Genomic DNA, 12,403 nt, shown 5'->3' on the forward strand with positions numbered 1-12,403 from the left:
CTGGGAAGGCAGTGGAAGATGGCCCAAATCCTTGGGCCCCTGCACCCACGTAGGAAACCTGGAAGAAGCTCCTGGCTTCATATTGGCTCAGCTCTGGAGGTTGCGGCCATTTGGAGAGTGAACCAGTGGATAGAAGATTCTCATTCTCTCTCTCTCTCTCTCTCTCCCTCCCTGCCTCTCTGTAACTCTGCCCTTCAAATAAATAAATATTTTTTAAAAATTACTTGGGCATATGTATGCCTCCACTTCTGGACGCTATTCTGTTTCATTAATCTTTGTCCATCTATTTGCCAATACCACACTGTCTTCATTACTGTAGTTTTACTTCACATCTTGAAATCAGGTGGTTCAAGTTCCCCAATTTTATTCTTTTCCAAAAAGTTTTTGGCTATTTTATGCCCTTGGCTTTTCCATATAAATTTCAGAATCACTTTTTCAATTTCTATATACACACACAAAGCCTATTTGAATTTGGATTAGAATTACACTTACATCCCTAGTCTTTTGGGTGGCTTCCACTCACCCTTAGCAAGGAAGAGGAAAGAGCAAGAAAAGGAGCAAGCAGCCCTTGAGGTATGCACCCAGAGAGATGTTCCTTGAAAATATCAAAGAGCAAGCTTTCTTCAGCTGTTTAACATTATCTGCATATCTAAGAAAACAAATACCTAACACCAATCACTGACAGATTTGAAAACCCTAATGTAACTTGCTTCAGTTCTCAAAGTCAGGCAGGAAGTCACACAGGTTCAATATCATACCTGTTGAAACTAGGGTATGGTTCCTTCCACAGGCAACGTATTTCACTTTTTCAGGTTTTAGAGCTAAAAAGAGGAATTTGACAATTAAAATAATTTATAGATACAAAAATAATAAATAACCCAGGTCAAATGGTAACTAAGTCATACAACTGAATGTGTCTGACTCCAAAGGTGATGTTAACTACTAACCCAAACGTTTTCAAAACTGGTTATGTACTACAATAACCAGTAGAGCTTTGAAAACAGTAATAGATAGCTTAGTCTCATCCCTGGAGAATTTGATTCAGTGGGTCTGAAGTAGGGCCTACGCATCTATGTATTTTTAAAAACTCTGTGGGTAATTAATATTGTGCTGAGATCTACCGTATTGTTTGCTATACCCTAACCAAACAGATCCATTACCTAATCTGCCATCACCATTATCAGACTCACTATCTACCACATTCAATGAAAACCTGCAAGTCCAATATTAACAGACATACATCTAGGTTAAAATTGCTTATCGGGGCTGGTGCTATGGCGTAGCAGGTAAAGCCACCACCTGCAGTGCCAGCATCCCATATGGGCACTGGTTCGAGTCTCGGCTGCTCCACTTCCGATCCAGCTCTCTGCTATGGTCTGGGAAGGCAGTAGAAGATGGCTGGAGTCCTTGGGCCCCTGCACATGCATGGGAGACAAAGAAGAAAGTCCTGGCTCCTGGCTTCGGATTGGCACAGCTCTGGCTGTTTCAACCAACTGGGGAGTGAACCAGCAGATGGAAGACCTCTCTCTTTCTCTCTCTCTCTGCCTCTCCTCCTCTCTCTGTGTAACTCTTTTAAATAAATAAATAAATCTTTTAAAAAATTTCTTATCAACTTATTATTCAAGAAATGTTTTTAGAACAGCTCTGAAGTGCTTGGTATAGGAACTACAAAGATAACTAAGAGAGAATTTATAGTCTAGACAACCCTGTTAGCCTATCAGATAAGATTTCTGAAACTGAGGATCATGCTCACCATGAATATTCCATGTATTCATGGACTGTACTCAATAAATACTTTTTGACCACATGGAATACTTTAAGATTCCCATAACAACATCTATAAATAGCATGGATATGATAAATTTTGAGTGGGAGCTTAGAATTTGGTTACAAAGATAAAGAAAACTGTCTTTGTCACATCCGAAGTAATCTCCATTGCCCTTCAACTTCAGCTGATGTCTACAGGTCATCTCCAAACAAAGGCTTTGCATGTAACAGTGAGAATGCTTTGTAAGGGTATTATACATCCAGCATTTTCTGGGACAGTCTTTCAAATACTTTGTCCTATAGTTCTGTTAACTGGTACTGATCGACCCCCTAGTCTTAATGTTTCATTCGGTTATAAAACTGGCAATTCAACTACATAGAAGCATGATGTCTACAAGTATACTAAAAGAGTTCAAAAAATCCCAACACACCATGATATTTGGTCTTTTGATACACAATAACACCAATATTTAAATAGTTTCACAAACAAGCAACAAAAAGGATACACAAATGCAATCCGGGTTGAGTATTCTTTATCCAAAATGTTTGACAAGAAATGTTTCAAAGTTTTTCAGATTTTACAATATCTGCATAGACTTTACCTAGTTGAGCATCCCTAATACAAACACCTAAAATCCAAAATGTTTTTAAATTAAAACTGAGTGTCATGTCAGCACTCAAGAAGTTTCAAAGTTTAAAAAAATGTTTAGGAGAAAAAAAAGCTTCAGAGTTTGGATTTTCAAATTAGGGATATTCGAACTGTACTATATAATCATTTTAAAACCAAGGTGATTTTTAGGCCGGCGCCACGGCTCACTAGGCTAATCCTCCGCCTTGCGGCGCCGGCACACAGGGTTCTAGTCCCAGTCGGGGCGCCGGATTCTGTCCCGGTTGCCCCTCTTCCAGGCCAGCTCTCTGCTGTGGCCAGGGAGTGCAGTGGAGGATGGCCCAAGTGCTTGGGCCCTGCACCCCATGGGAGACCAGGATAAGTACCTGGCTCCTGCCATCGGATCAGCATGGTGCATGGTGCACCGGCCGCAGTGCGCCAGCAGCGGCGGCCATTGGAGGGTGAACCAACGGCAAAGGAAGACCTTTCTCTCTGTCTCTCTCACTGTCCACTCTGCCTGTCAAAAAAAAAAAAAAACCAAGGTGATTTTTAGACTCTAACATATAAAAGTAGTCTTGCATTTCATATAAAAAACTAGCTTAAATGTTAATACACAAGTAAAAGTCAGAAAACAAAGAAAGACTATTATTTATGACACTGAAGAACTAAACAATCAATTAAAAAGTACTTTATGGAGTATGTTAAGTATTTAAAGTAATAAAGAAGAAAAGACCCCAACCTTTGACACATGTTGGCTTGTTGATAGTTGTCTTGGATCCTAATCCTAACTGGCCCCAGTTGTTACTGCCAAACATATAAAGTTTATTATTTCCTGGTAGGAGAGAAAAGGGAATATATAATAAAGTGAAGCGTTTTCACATACATACTATGAAGTGAAATGATCACAAAGCAATAAACAAGCTGTACTTTAAAAACCACATTGCTTTTCTATGTTGAAACAGGTTACCTTATCTATCTATGTATAGCCACATTCCATTAGGTTTAAAAGAGTTTTAAGGTTACCCAGTAACAGTTCTTTAGATTATACTGAAATAGATTTATTCCAAGAAAGTTGCATATATTAAAAATCATATTTAAATACACTAAGGGCACTTAACACTGAAGATACTCTAGATGAATCAATCTGTGAATTCTCTAACAAAATACAACAATCACATTTTATGTATTTTCAACATGTTTAAAACACAGCACATCTGTAAAATGCAGGATTCTCTAAGTGCCATGGTCCTCACTTAGCACTGTAATACTAACCTGTCACAACGGCAGTATGTTCATCTCCACATGAAAGGTATGTAGGCACATCATTTTTAAACCAGAACTTGCTAGGAATATTTTCAGCAAATTTGGTTTTTCCAAATGTAAACACAGCACCTGAACCTGTGAATGAAAGATGGCTTCTATTTAACAACTTTTACTGTGCTGCCTGTTATTTAAAAATGTTTTTTAAAAAGCAGATCATCTAAGTCTTCAACAGAATAATGTTTCAGCCTCTTTTAATATTTCTACAGAAGAAAGTTCAAAAGGTTTAGGAATCCAGTATAAAATGACAGGGTTCTCTCAATACAACTATTCAGTAAGCTTCTAATTCTTATCTTCCTCATGTACTATATAGTTGGTTATGGAGATATCTTTTGCTCTCTCCATAAGCACTACATGGAAAAAGATGGCTTATTTTGTACCCCACGGTCCTCGGAGATTGGGGTAGGATGGGGAGGAGGAAAGTTGATTTAACACTCTTAAACTCAGTCATTACCTAAAATGGGTGGCATTCAAAAACTCTTTTAGTCTAGTACCATTTTGTGGAGACAAAGAACCCTTACCAGTTCTTTAAAAACCAGTTAAATACACAAATGCATGCACGCACACACAGAAGGCCATGTCCAGCTTTGGAGGAAATCCCAAGGAGGATGCTCGTGTATAAAGAGACTAATCAGTAACAGAAAGGAAAACATAGCAAATGTAAGCATTAATAACAAAGTTTCACTCGCAAGACACTGGTCATTATGGAAAACCTTCTGAGAACCCCAGTAAGGTGTCTCTGTCCAAAGAATGGAGACTTTGTTAGCCAGGCTCTAGGAATCCTCTTCACTGTGATTCCGCCTCCCCAGGAAGCCTTCCCTGATACCCCCACTCTCCACCCCAGCCATTTCTAATGGGATGATCTATAGACAAGTTTGAAGCGTGCACCAAAAAGCTGGCCAGCACCGCCGCGTGAACGACTATTTCCGTTAGCCACTATGTCTGCCTGCTGGGTCACAATGCCAACTGCGTTTCTGGGGCGCTCAAGGGGAAATGTTGTCTAAACACACACTCAGGAAAGCCTCCCTCTTGAAATTCGTTCCCTTCATCCCCTTTGACCCTACCTCCGCGGCCACCCACTCTTTACCCTCGCTGGGTCCTGGGGGACCTCTCACCGAATCGCGTGTGAGAAGCAGGTACTTTGCAAAGTAAAACGAGTCCCTGCCTTCGAGAAAGCAACCGAAAGCTTATCTGAAGGGTAAGGCGGGCACCTAGTCCCCCTCACCCCCTTTCCCGACCCGTCCTCGCCCCTCAGGCACTAGCGGCGACGGGGCCGCAGTTTCAGCCCCAGTCAGGCCGCCAAAGCTCCGGCCTGAGTCCCCACAGGGCCGGCCCACAGGCGGAGCCTGTTCGCGCTCCCGCCCGCCCGCGGACCCTCCCCCAATGGCCGCAGGCGCTCCTGCGTGAGCGACTGACCCGGCACCAGACCTTCAGGCTCTCCCATTCTCAGGGCCAGGCGCTGAGGTTTCTCTTCGGCCACGAAGACTATAGGGGCCACCCGATGAAGTCTAGGGCAGCCCCGGCGCCTCATTACTGAAGTGCGCGGCGCATTACTCTGACTCCCCCATAATGACTTTTCTGACATAGGTAAGTACTGCGCAGCCGGAAGTCAACAAACAGACGCTAGGGGCAACGGAGGTGGAGCCTTGTGGCGCCAGCAGGGGCTGACGTCAGGGAGACCTCAGCGTAAGCCAGGCACGTTCTGCGGCGCAGGCGCAGACGCAGAGGTAGTGGGCGAGCGGTAGAGTTCGTGCGCCCTCTCATGGTCCTGAGTGGGGGAGCAGCCACGCCGCGTGGTAATACACCCGGGTGGTGACAAACTCTCGCTTCTGCAAACGGCGATAAACAAGTATGGCAATACTAGTAATGGTGACCATGTATAACATTAAATGAGTTAGGCACTCTGCTAAACCCTTTACATCCTAAATTGCGTTTGTTATCTGCAGCATTAAACCAAGACCTGGGCATAGGAAATATCCGTTAACTATTGATTGAGTACTATTGGAATTCTGTTAGGTGATTAGTGTCACCCCTATTTAGGTATGTAGAGATTATACAACGGAAGAGCTGGAGTCCAGCCCAACTAGTCCTGTCTAAACTGCCCACCAGAGGCAAAGCTGTGCTATCTGCTACTCGCAGGAACATGCACAAAGGCCTTCACTACCAGCGGAACGTTATTGCTCTAGAATACACTCAGCAGTCTTACAGTTCTTTAGTTAAACAATGGTTTCCCACGCGTCCACACTTGGCCTTCATAAAATTAAGAGGCAAAAAGCCATTTTCCAGAATGAGTAGATACATGTACAAGTGGTAGTTGTGGGCATGCATGTAGAATCAGATGAAGCTGAACTCCAGGATTTCTGAATTTTTTCTAGAGAGCTTTTATTTAATAAATATAAATTTCATAGGTACAGTTTTAGGAATATAGCGGTTCTTCCCCCCATATATGCTCTCCCATCCCCAAACCATCCCACCTCCTAATCCCTCTCCCATCCCGTTCTTCATTAAAATTCATTTTTATTATCTTTATATACAAAGATTAACTCTATAGTAAGTAAAGATTTCAAAAGTTTGCACCCACACGGACACACAAAGTATAAAGTACTGTTTGAAGACTAGTTTTACCATTAATTATCATAGTACAACTCATTAAGGACATAGGTCTTATATGGGGAGCAAGTGCACAGTGAATCCTGTTGTTGATTTAATAATTGACACTCTTATTTATGAAGTCAGTAATCACCCAAGGCTCTTGTCATGAGCTGCCAAGACTATGGAAGCCTCTTGAGTCTACAGCCTCTGACATTATTGAGACAAGGCCATAATCAAAGTGGAAATTCTCTCCTCCCTTCAGAGAAAGGTACCTCCTTTTTTGAAGGCCCTTTCTTTCCACTCACTCACAGAGATCTTTCATGTAGGTCATTTTTTGCCACAGTGTCTTGGCTTTCCATGCCTGACATGCTCTCGTGGACTTTTAAGCCAGATCTGAGTGCCTTAAGGGCTGATTCTGAGGCCAGAGTGCTGTTAGGGCATTAGTCATTCTATTGGTCTGCTGTGTGTCCTCCTTCCCATGTTGGACCATTCTCTCCTTTTTAATTCTATGAGTTGATATTAGCAGACACTTGGTCTTATGTATGTGATCCCCTTGACTCTTAATCCTATCTTTATGATCAGTTATGAACTTAAACTGATCACTTTAACTAGTAAGATGGCATTGGTACCTGCTAACTTAATGGGATTTCGAATCCCATGGTAAGTTTTTAGCTCTACTCTTAGGGGTAAGTCCGAGGGAATGTGATCAACTGTACAACTCCTCCCTCTCTTATTCCCATTCTTATTTTTAACAGGGATCAATTTTCAATTGGGTTTAAACAACTGAGAATAATTCTGTGTTTAATAAAGAGTTCAACCAATGGTATTAAATAGAAAAAGAAAATACTAAAAAGAATAAAATAGTAAGCTCTTCCTCGACAGTCAAGTCAAGGGCTGATCAAGTCATTGCTTCTCATAGTGTCAATTTCACTTCTACAGGTTTCCTTTAGATGCTCAGTTAGTTGTCACCGATCAGGGAGAACATATGATATTTGTTCCTTTGAGACTGGCTTATTTCACTCAGAATGATGTTTTCCATATTTCTCCATTATGTTGCTAATGACTGGATTTCATTTTTTTTACTGCTGTGTAGTATTCCATAGAGTACATATCCCATAATTTTTTTATCCAGTCTTCCGTTGGCAGGCATTTAGGTTGATTCCATGTCTTAGCTATTGTGAATTGAGCTGCAATAAACACTGAGGTGCAGATAGCTCTTTTGTTTGCCAATTTAATTTCCCTTGGATAAATTCAAGGAGCGGGATGGCTGGGTCATATGGTAGGGCTATATTCAAATTTCTGAGGTATCTCCAAACTGTCTTCCATAGTGGCTTTACGAGTTTGCATTCCCACCAACAGTGGATTAGTGTTAGTGTGCCTTTTTCCCCATATCCTCGCCAGCATCTGTTGTTTGTTGATTTCTGTATGAAAGCCATTCTAACAGGTGAGGTGAAACCTCATGGTGGTTTTGATTAGCATTTCCCTGATGGCTAGTGATCCTGAACGTATTTTCATGTGTCTGTTGGCCGTTTGGATTTCCTCTTTTGAAAAATGTCTGTTTAGGACCTTGGCCCATCTCTTGAGAGTCCACCTCTTGAGAGGGTTGTTTGTTTTGTTGTGGTGGAGTTTCTTGATCTCTTTGTAGATTCTGCTTATTAATTCCTTATCAGTTGCATAATTTGCAAATATTTTTCCCATTCTGTCGGTTGCCTCTTCATCTGAATTATTTGTGTATACTGGAGTGTGGTTCCAACTCTTTCTCAGGGAGTTTGCATTAAAATAAGAAGGGGAGATTAAAATATGTGTTACACAAATGATCATTTAGTTACAAAACAAACTGGGGGCTCCCAAGAAAGTGTTTAATAAGGCACATTTGACCTCATATAGGAAGTCAAAATAGGACTATCTAGAGAAAGAATGTTAAGTCTGATAACTAAAGAAGATGAAACTGAAAGAGATGAGACAGCCTAGGTCATAGAGTAAATTGTGTGCAATTTACTGGTAAGAGCCTAGTAAGCAGCTTGGCTCTTTCTATGAACTCAGAAGGGTGAGGCTGGCTCCTGGCAAGGTTTGCAAGGTCTTGAGATTGTTAAGGATCTGTGATTTTATCCTAAGGACAATGGAAAACCATTGAATGGTTTTAAAGCAGTGGACAATGGGACAGGATCAGTCATGTGTGTTCCTAAAATCTTTCTTCCTGACCTGGATGCTTTATAGAGAAGAAACTGGAGCAGGGAGGGAAATTCAGAGGCTATTGCAGGAATTGAGACAAGCAGGCTGGCTTTCAATCAAGTGTGCTGGCAGCAGAGGAGCAGATGGATTTGAAAATATCTCTTGTGGTAGGATCAACAGGAAATGGTGTCTGATTATTGACTGCTAGACTGTGCTAGACTACTAAATAGCTCTTAGAGCAGCAGCCAAGAAGAGGCCCTAAATTATTTTGAAAAGGATTGCATAATCATTTTTGAAGCATCATAATAGTCACTACAGGAAACTCAGACATTTAAAGCCTATTTTGGTTCTGAGAATCCCTGAAAGGACTGATGCCACCCTACTCCCAGGTTTCCAACATAAGCACATAAGAAGAGGGCGGTGCACTGAGAATACTGAGGTGTGGGGAGCAACTCGGACTAGACTAAGTTACTGGAATTAAGACTTATTCTATGCATCTGCTCTTCCACAATATGGCGCTGAGAAGGGAGAAACAGCTTCTACACAGCTGCCTCCAGTTCAACCAATAAACTGTAGGACCTGCTCCTGATTGGAGGAGGGCAGCGTACTCGGCGTGTGGGTAGCAGAGTTGGGGTTGGTGGAAGAGGACTATAAAGGAGGAGAGAGACAACATGCACGGGGAACATCTATCTGAAGGAACACCTGTGCAGCCCCCGAGAGAGCCGGCCGGCGGTGTGCCGCTCCCCCGCGGAAGTGGGGAATGTGGCAGGGGGAACCGCCCTTCCACGGAGGTGGAAGGGATGGTAGCCAACCCGGGAAGAACCAGCAGCAAACCCGGGGAGGGCCGAGCAGACAAAAGAACAGCGCAGGGTCCTGTGTCGTTCCTCCACGAAGAGGGGGAGCGACACTGAGGGAGGATGGGATGAGGCAGGAGATAAGTAGGTGAGGAGAATGTGATGAGGTTTACCTTTGGTGCACTAAGATATCAGAATGGAAGAGCCGAGCTGAACAGGTAGAGGGTATGCAGAAGGCACATATTTGGGGAATGCCTGGGTCTAGATGGTTATAGCAGCCTTGGGAACGAGTAAAAGACTGGAACATGACTACCAAATGAGAAAAGAGGCCAGGATGGGTTGTGAGAAATGCAGAAATTTAATGGTCCAGCAAAATACGACGAAGCTGAAAAGGAGACAGAGTGACCAGAGATGGAGAGCCTATGGAATGTTTCAGCAATGGAGTCACATAACATGGAGAAATTAAACAAGGAGAAAACTAATGCCTGCTGAATTTAGTCATGCAATGATCATTAGCAGGTCAAGAGGTACCATTTGGTAGAGTGATGGAGAAAGAAACAATATTGGAGTAGTTGGAGAGTGGGAGTTGCTGAGGGAAAAGAGTTGAGGGTGAAAACTTTCAAACAGGAGATAAAGTTGGAATAGGAGGGAGTGGGAGATAGTAGTTGGAGGGGAGTGAGGTGGATGGAGGGCTTTTGTTAAGCTTGAGAATGATGAGGGGCCAAACAGAATACACAGGGCAAGAATACAGATTCAGGAGACTGAAGGAATAATCAATAGTATAATGCAAGAGGAGGAGGCATTTAGACCTTAGGTGGAGTGACAGGCTTCAGCTAGGAGAGATGCTTCTAGCGTAACAGGATGAGAGAAAGAAAACTCTCCTTTCATTATATCCAATTGGTATACGAGTATATGATACATCTATATCTATATAGAGATGATATCTATGTACTATTGTTACATATGCTTTAGAGACATAGAGAGTTATGCCATAACTCCAGATTATATATAAATATAGCTGCAGATCATATATATCATATGACAATGCTATTGTCTATCTCAGAAGGATGTTGTGAGGTATTAGGCAATGCATGCAAAATTTAGTGCTTGGTGCCTAGAATAAAGTAGCCCTCAATAGCGTTAGTTGTTATCATTAAGGCAGAGTCAGCTATGATCACTGTATTTGTCAGCATAACCCAGGCTATGCTGCAAAGCAAACAACCCTCAAATCTCCATGGCTTAACACAAACAAAGAAATTTCTTTCTCACTCACACTGGGTGTCCAATGTGGGTCAATGGAAGGATATGCTCCACTTCACCCTGCCAGGGCTCAGGCTACTGCTGGAGGTTAAACTACCTTGTCACTGCACCATATTGCAACTCCTGGTTTTTTTGGTTGCTGTAGCAGAGCAAGAGAGAGAGGGAGCAGGAAGTCAAATGCTTCAGGTGAGAAGTGACATGTTTCTCCTCCTCACAAACCATTGGCCAGATCCAGGGTACATAGCTGTGTGCACTGCATAGGGGGTGAGGCTGGGAACTATGAGAGTCCAGGATCATTCAATGAATAGTAAATATCTCAGTCACAATCCCTGCCATCAGTCGCCTTCAGCCTGTGGATTCCCCCCCCCCACCACACACACACACCTTGTATTGTAGAAGGCAGGGAATTCTGGGGTTTTACAGCTCTCAACTGTGGTGGAGTACTCTTTCAGTGTTCCCTTCATACACAGCCAAACACGTATACACCCCTCAGGAAATCATGTTGATACACGGAAATCATCACAAATCTGACAGCACGCACAAGTCTTGGCAATTTTCTCTATTAAGTCTCGTTGTTATTCAGTTCTGGAGCATGTTGTGTCAACTAAAGGTAGAGGCATGTGTGAAGAAGGAAGACATTTGATAGATCATACTTCCTAGCTGAATTTGTTTTTCTTGAGAGCATTCAACAAAACTTCCAAGGCTTGAATTTTGTGTTGCATTACAATGCAGCTGCTATTGCTGTTTATTTCTCTATTTGGAGTCAAATAAACAGAGGTGTCCCCACTTTGCAAACTCTACTGTGAAATCCCATAAACATCCAAATTTACAAAAAAGATGCTACTGGCTTCTTTGCTTTCCGAATTTTTTGAAAAACACAACTGTAGAGTTCCTGAACTAAGCACTCAGATCCAAAGCTAGTGAGAAGAAGCAGCAGAAGTCAGAGGGTCTCATTGTGCTTTTACCTGGCAAAGTATTTTGCACTTTTGTTCTTTTCTTAATTATTTGATCCACTATTTTAAAATCCTTTAATGGGGTCAAAATTCTGCTTCTGATTATGTAGATCTGGGGAATCTGCACTTTCAACAAGTTCCCTGCTGTTGCTACTTCTGGTACATAAATCACACTTTGTGTAGCAAAGCATAAGGGAACTATCATTAGGGGACAGTGTAGTGATGTGCAGTACGTTAAGCCACTGTTTGCAATGTCAGCATCCCATATTGGAGCACGGTTCCACTTCTGATCCAGTTCCCTGCTCATATGCCTGGGAAAGCAATCGAAGATGGCCCAAGTACTTGGGCCTTTGCCACCCACATGGGAGACCTGGATGGAGTTCTTGGCTCCTGCCTTTGACCTGGACCAGCCCAGGCTGTTGTGGCCATTTGGGGAGTGAACCAGCACATGAAGAGCTCTCTTTCTTTGTCTCTCCCTTTCTGTCTGTCATTCTGCCTTTCAAATAAGTGAATAAATAAATAAATCTTTAAAAACCTGAACAACTCTATAGAAGCCAGAAAGGAAAAGACTAAAATATGTGATTATACACAATTAATAGATAAAGGATTTAGTATTTAGATTATGAGAATACTAATAAATAAATAAAAAGACAAAAATATAAGAAATAAAAAATAGGCAAAAGATAACACATCTGGGACTGGCATTGCAATGCAGCAGGCTAACCTGTCACATACAATGCCAGCATCCCATATTGGAATTCTAATTTGCATCCTGCCTACTCTGCTTCCCATCTAGCTTCTTGCTAATGCACTTGGGAGGGCAGCAGAAGATGGAGCAAGTCTTGGGTCCTGCCACCCTTGTTGGAGACCTGGGCAGAGTCCTGGCTCCTGGCTTTGGCCTGACCCAACTCCAACTCTTGTGGCCATTTGGGGATTGA

The 12,403-nt window shown here is 42.4% G+C and overlaps 2 protein-coding genes across 17 annotated transcripts in view; one reads left to right on the forward strand and one right to left on the reverse strand.

Moving 5' to 3' along the window:
- Positions 1-5,372, reverse strand: part of RPGR (retinitis pigmentosa GTPase regulator) — a 66,015-nt gene extending 60,643 nt beyond the window's left edge. For 2 of the 16 annotated variants that reach the window (XM_070066548.1, XM_070066537.1), the window contains exons 1-4: positions 5,123-5,372; positions 3,647-3,772; positions 3,114-3,206; positions 759-821 (exon numbers count right to left, since the gene is read on the reverse strand). In XM_070066548.1, the coding sequence (XP_069922649.1) occupies positions 759-821; positions 3,114-3,206; positions 3,647-3,772; positions 5,123-5,279 (439 nt within the window). In that variant the 5' untranslated portion in view covers positions 5,280-5,372. Of the gene's footprint in view, positions 1-758; positions 822-1,299; positions 1,416-3,113; positions 3,207-3,646; positions 3,773-4,758; positions 4,997-5,110 lie in introns of those variants that run through there. The other 14 variants (XM_070066544.1, XM_070066543.1, XM_070066539.1 and 11 more) reach the window with 12 other exon arrangements.
- OTC (ornithine transcarbamylase) overlaps positions 5,144-12,403 on the forward strand; it is a 97,953-nt gene continuing 90,693 nt past the window's right edge. Inside the window, exon 1 of the mRNA XM_070066550.1 lies at positions 5,144-5,281. The gene's annotated coding sequence lies outside the window, so the exon portion shown is untranslated. The remainder of the gene's footprint in view (positions 5,282-12,403) is intronic.

The sequence above is a fragment of the Oryctolagus cuniculus genome, chromosome X, assembly GCF_964237555.1.
Source record: "Oryctolagus cuniculus chromosome X, mOryCun1.1, whole genome shotgun sequence".
In the NCBI taxonomy this organism is placed as follows: Eukaryota; Metazoa; Chordata; class Mammalia; order Lagomorpha; family Leporidae; genus Oryctolagus; species Oryctolagus cuniculus.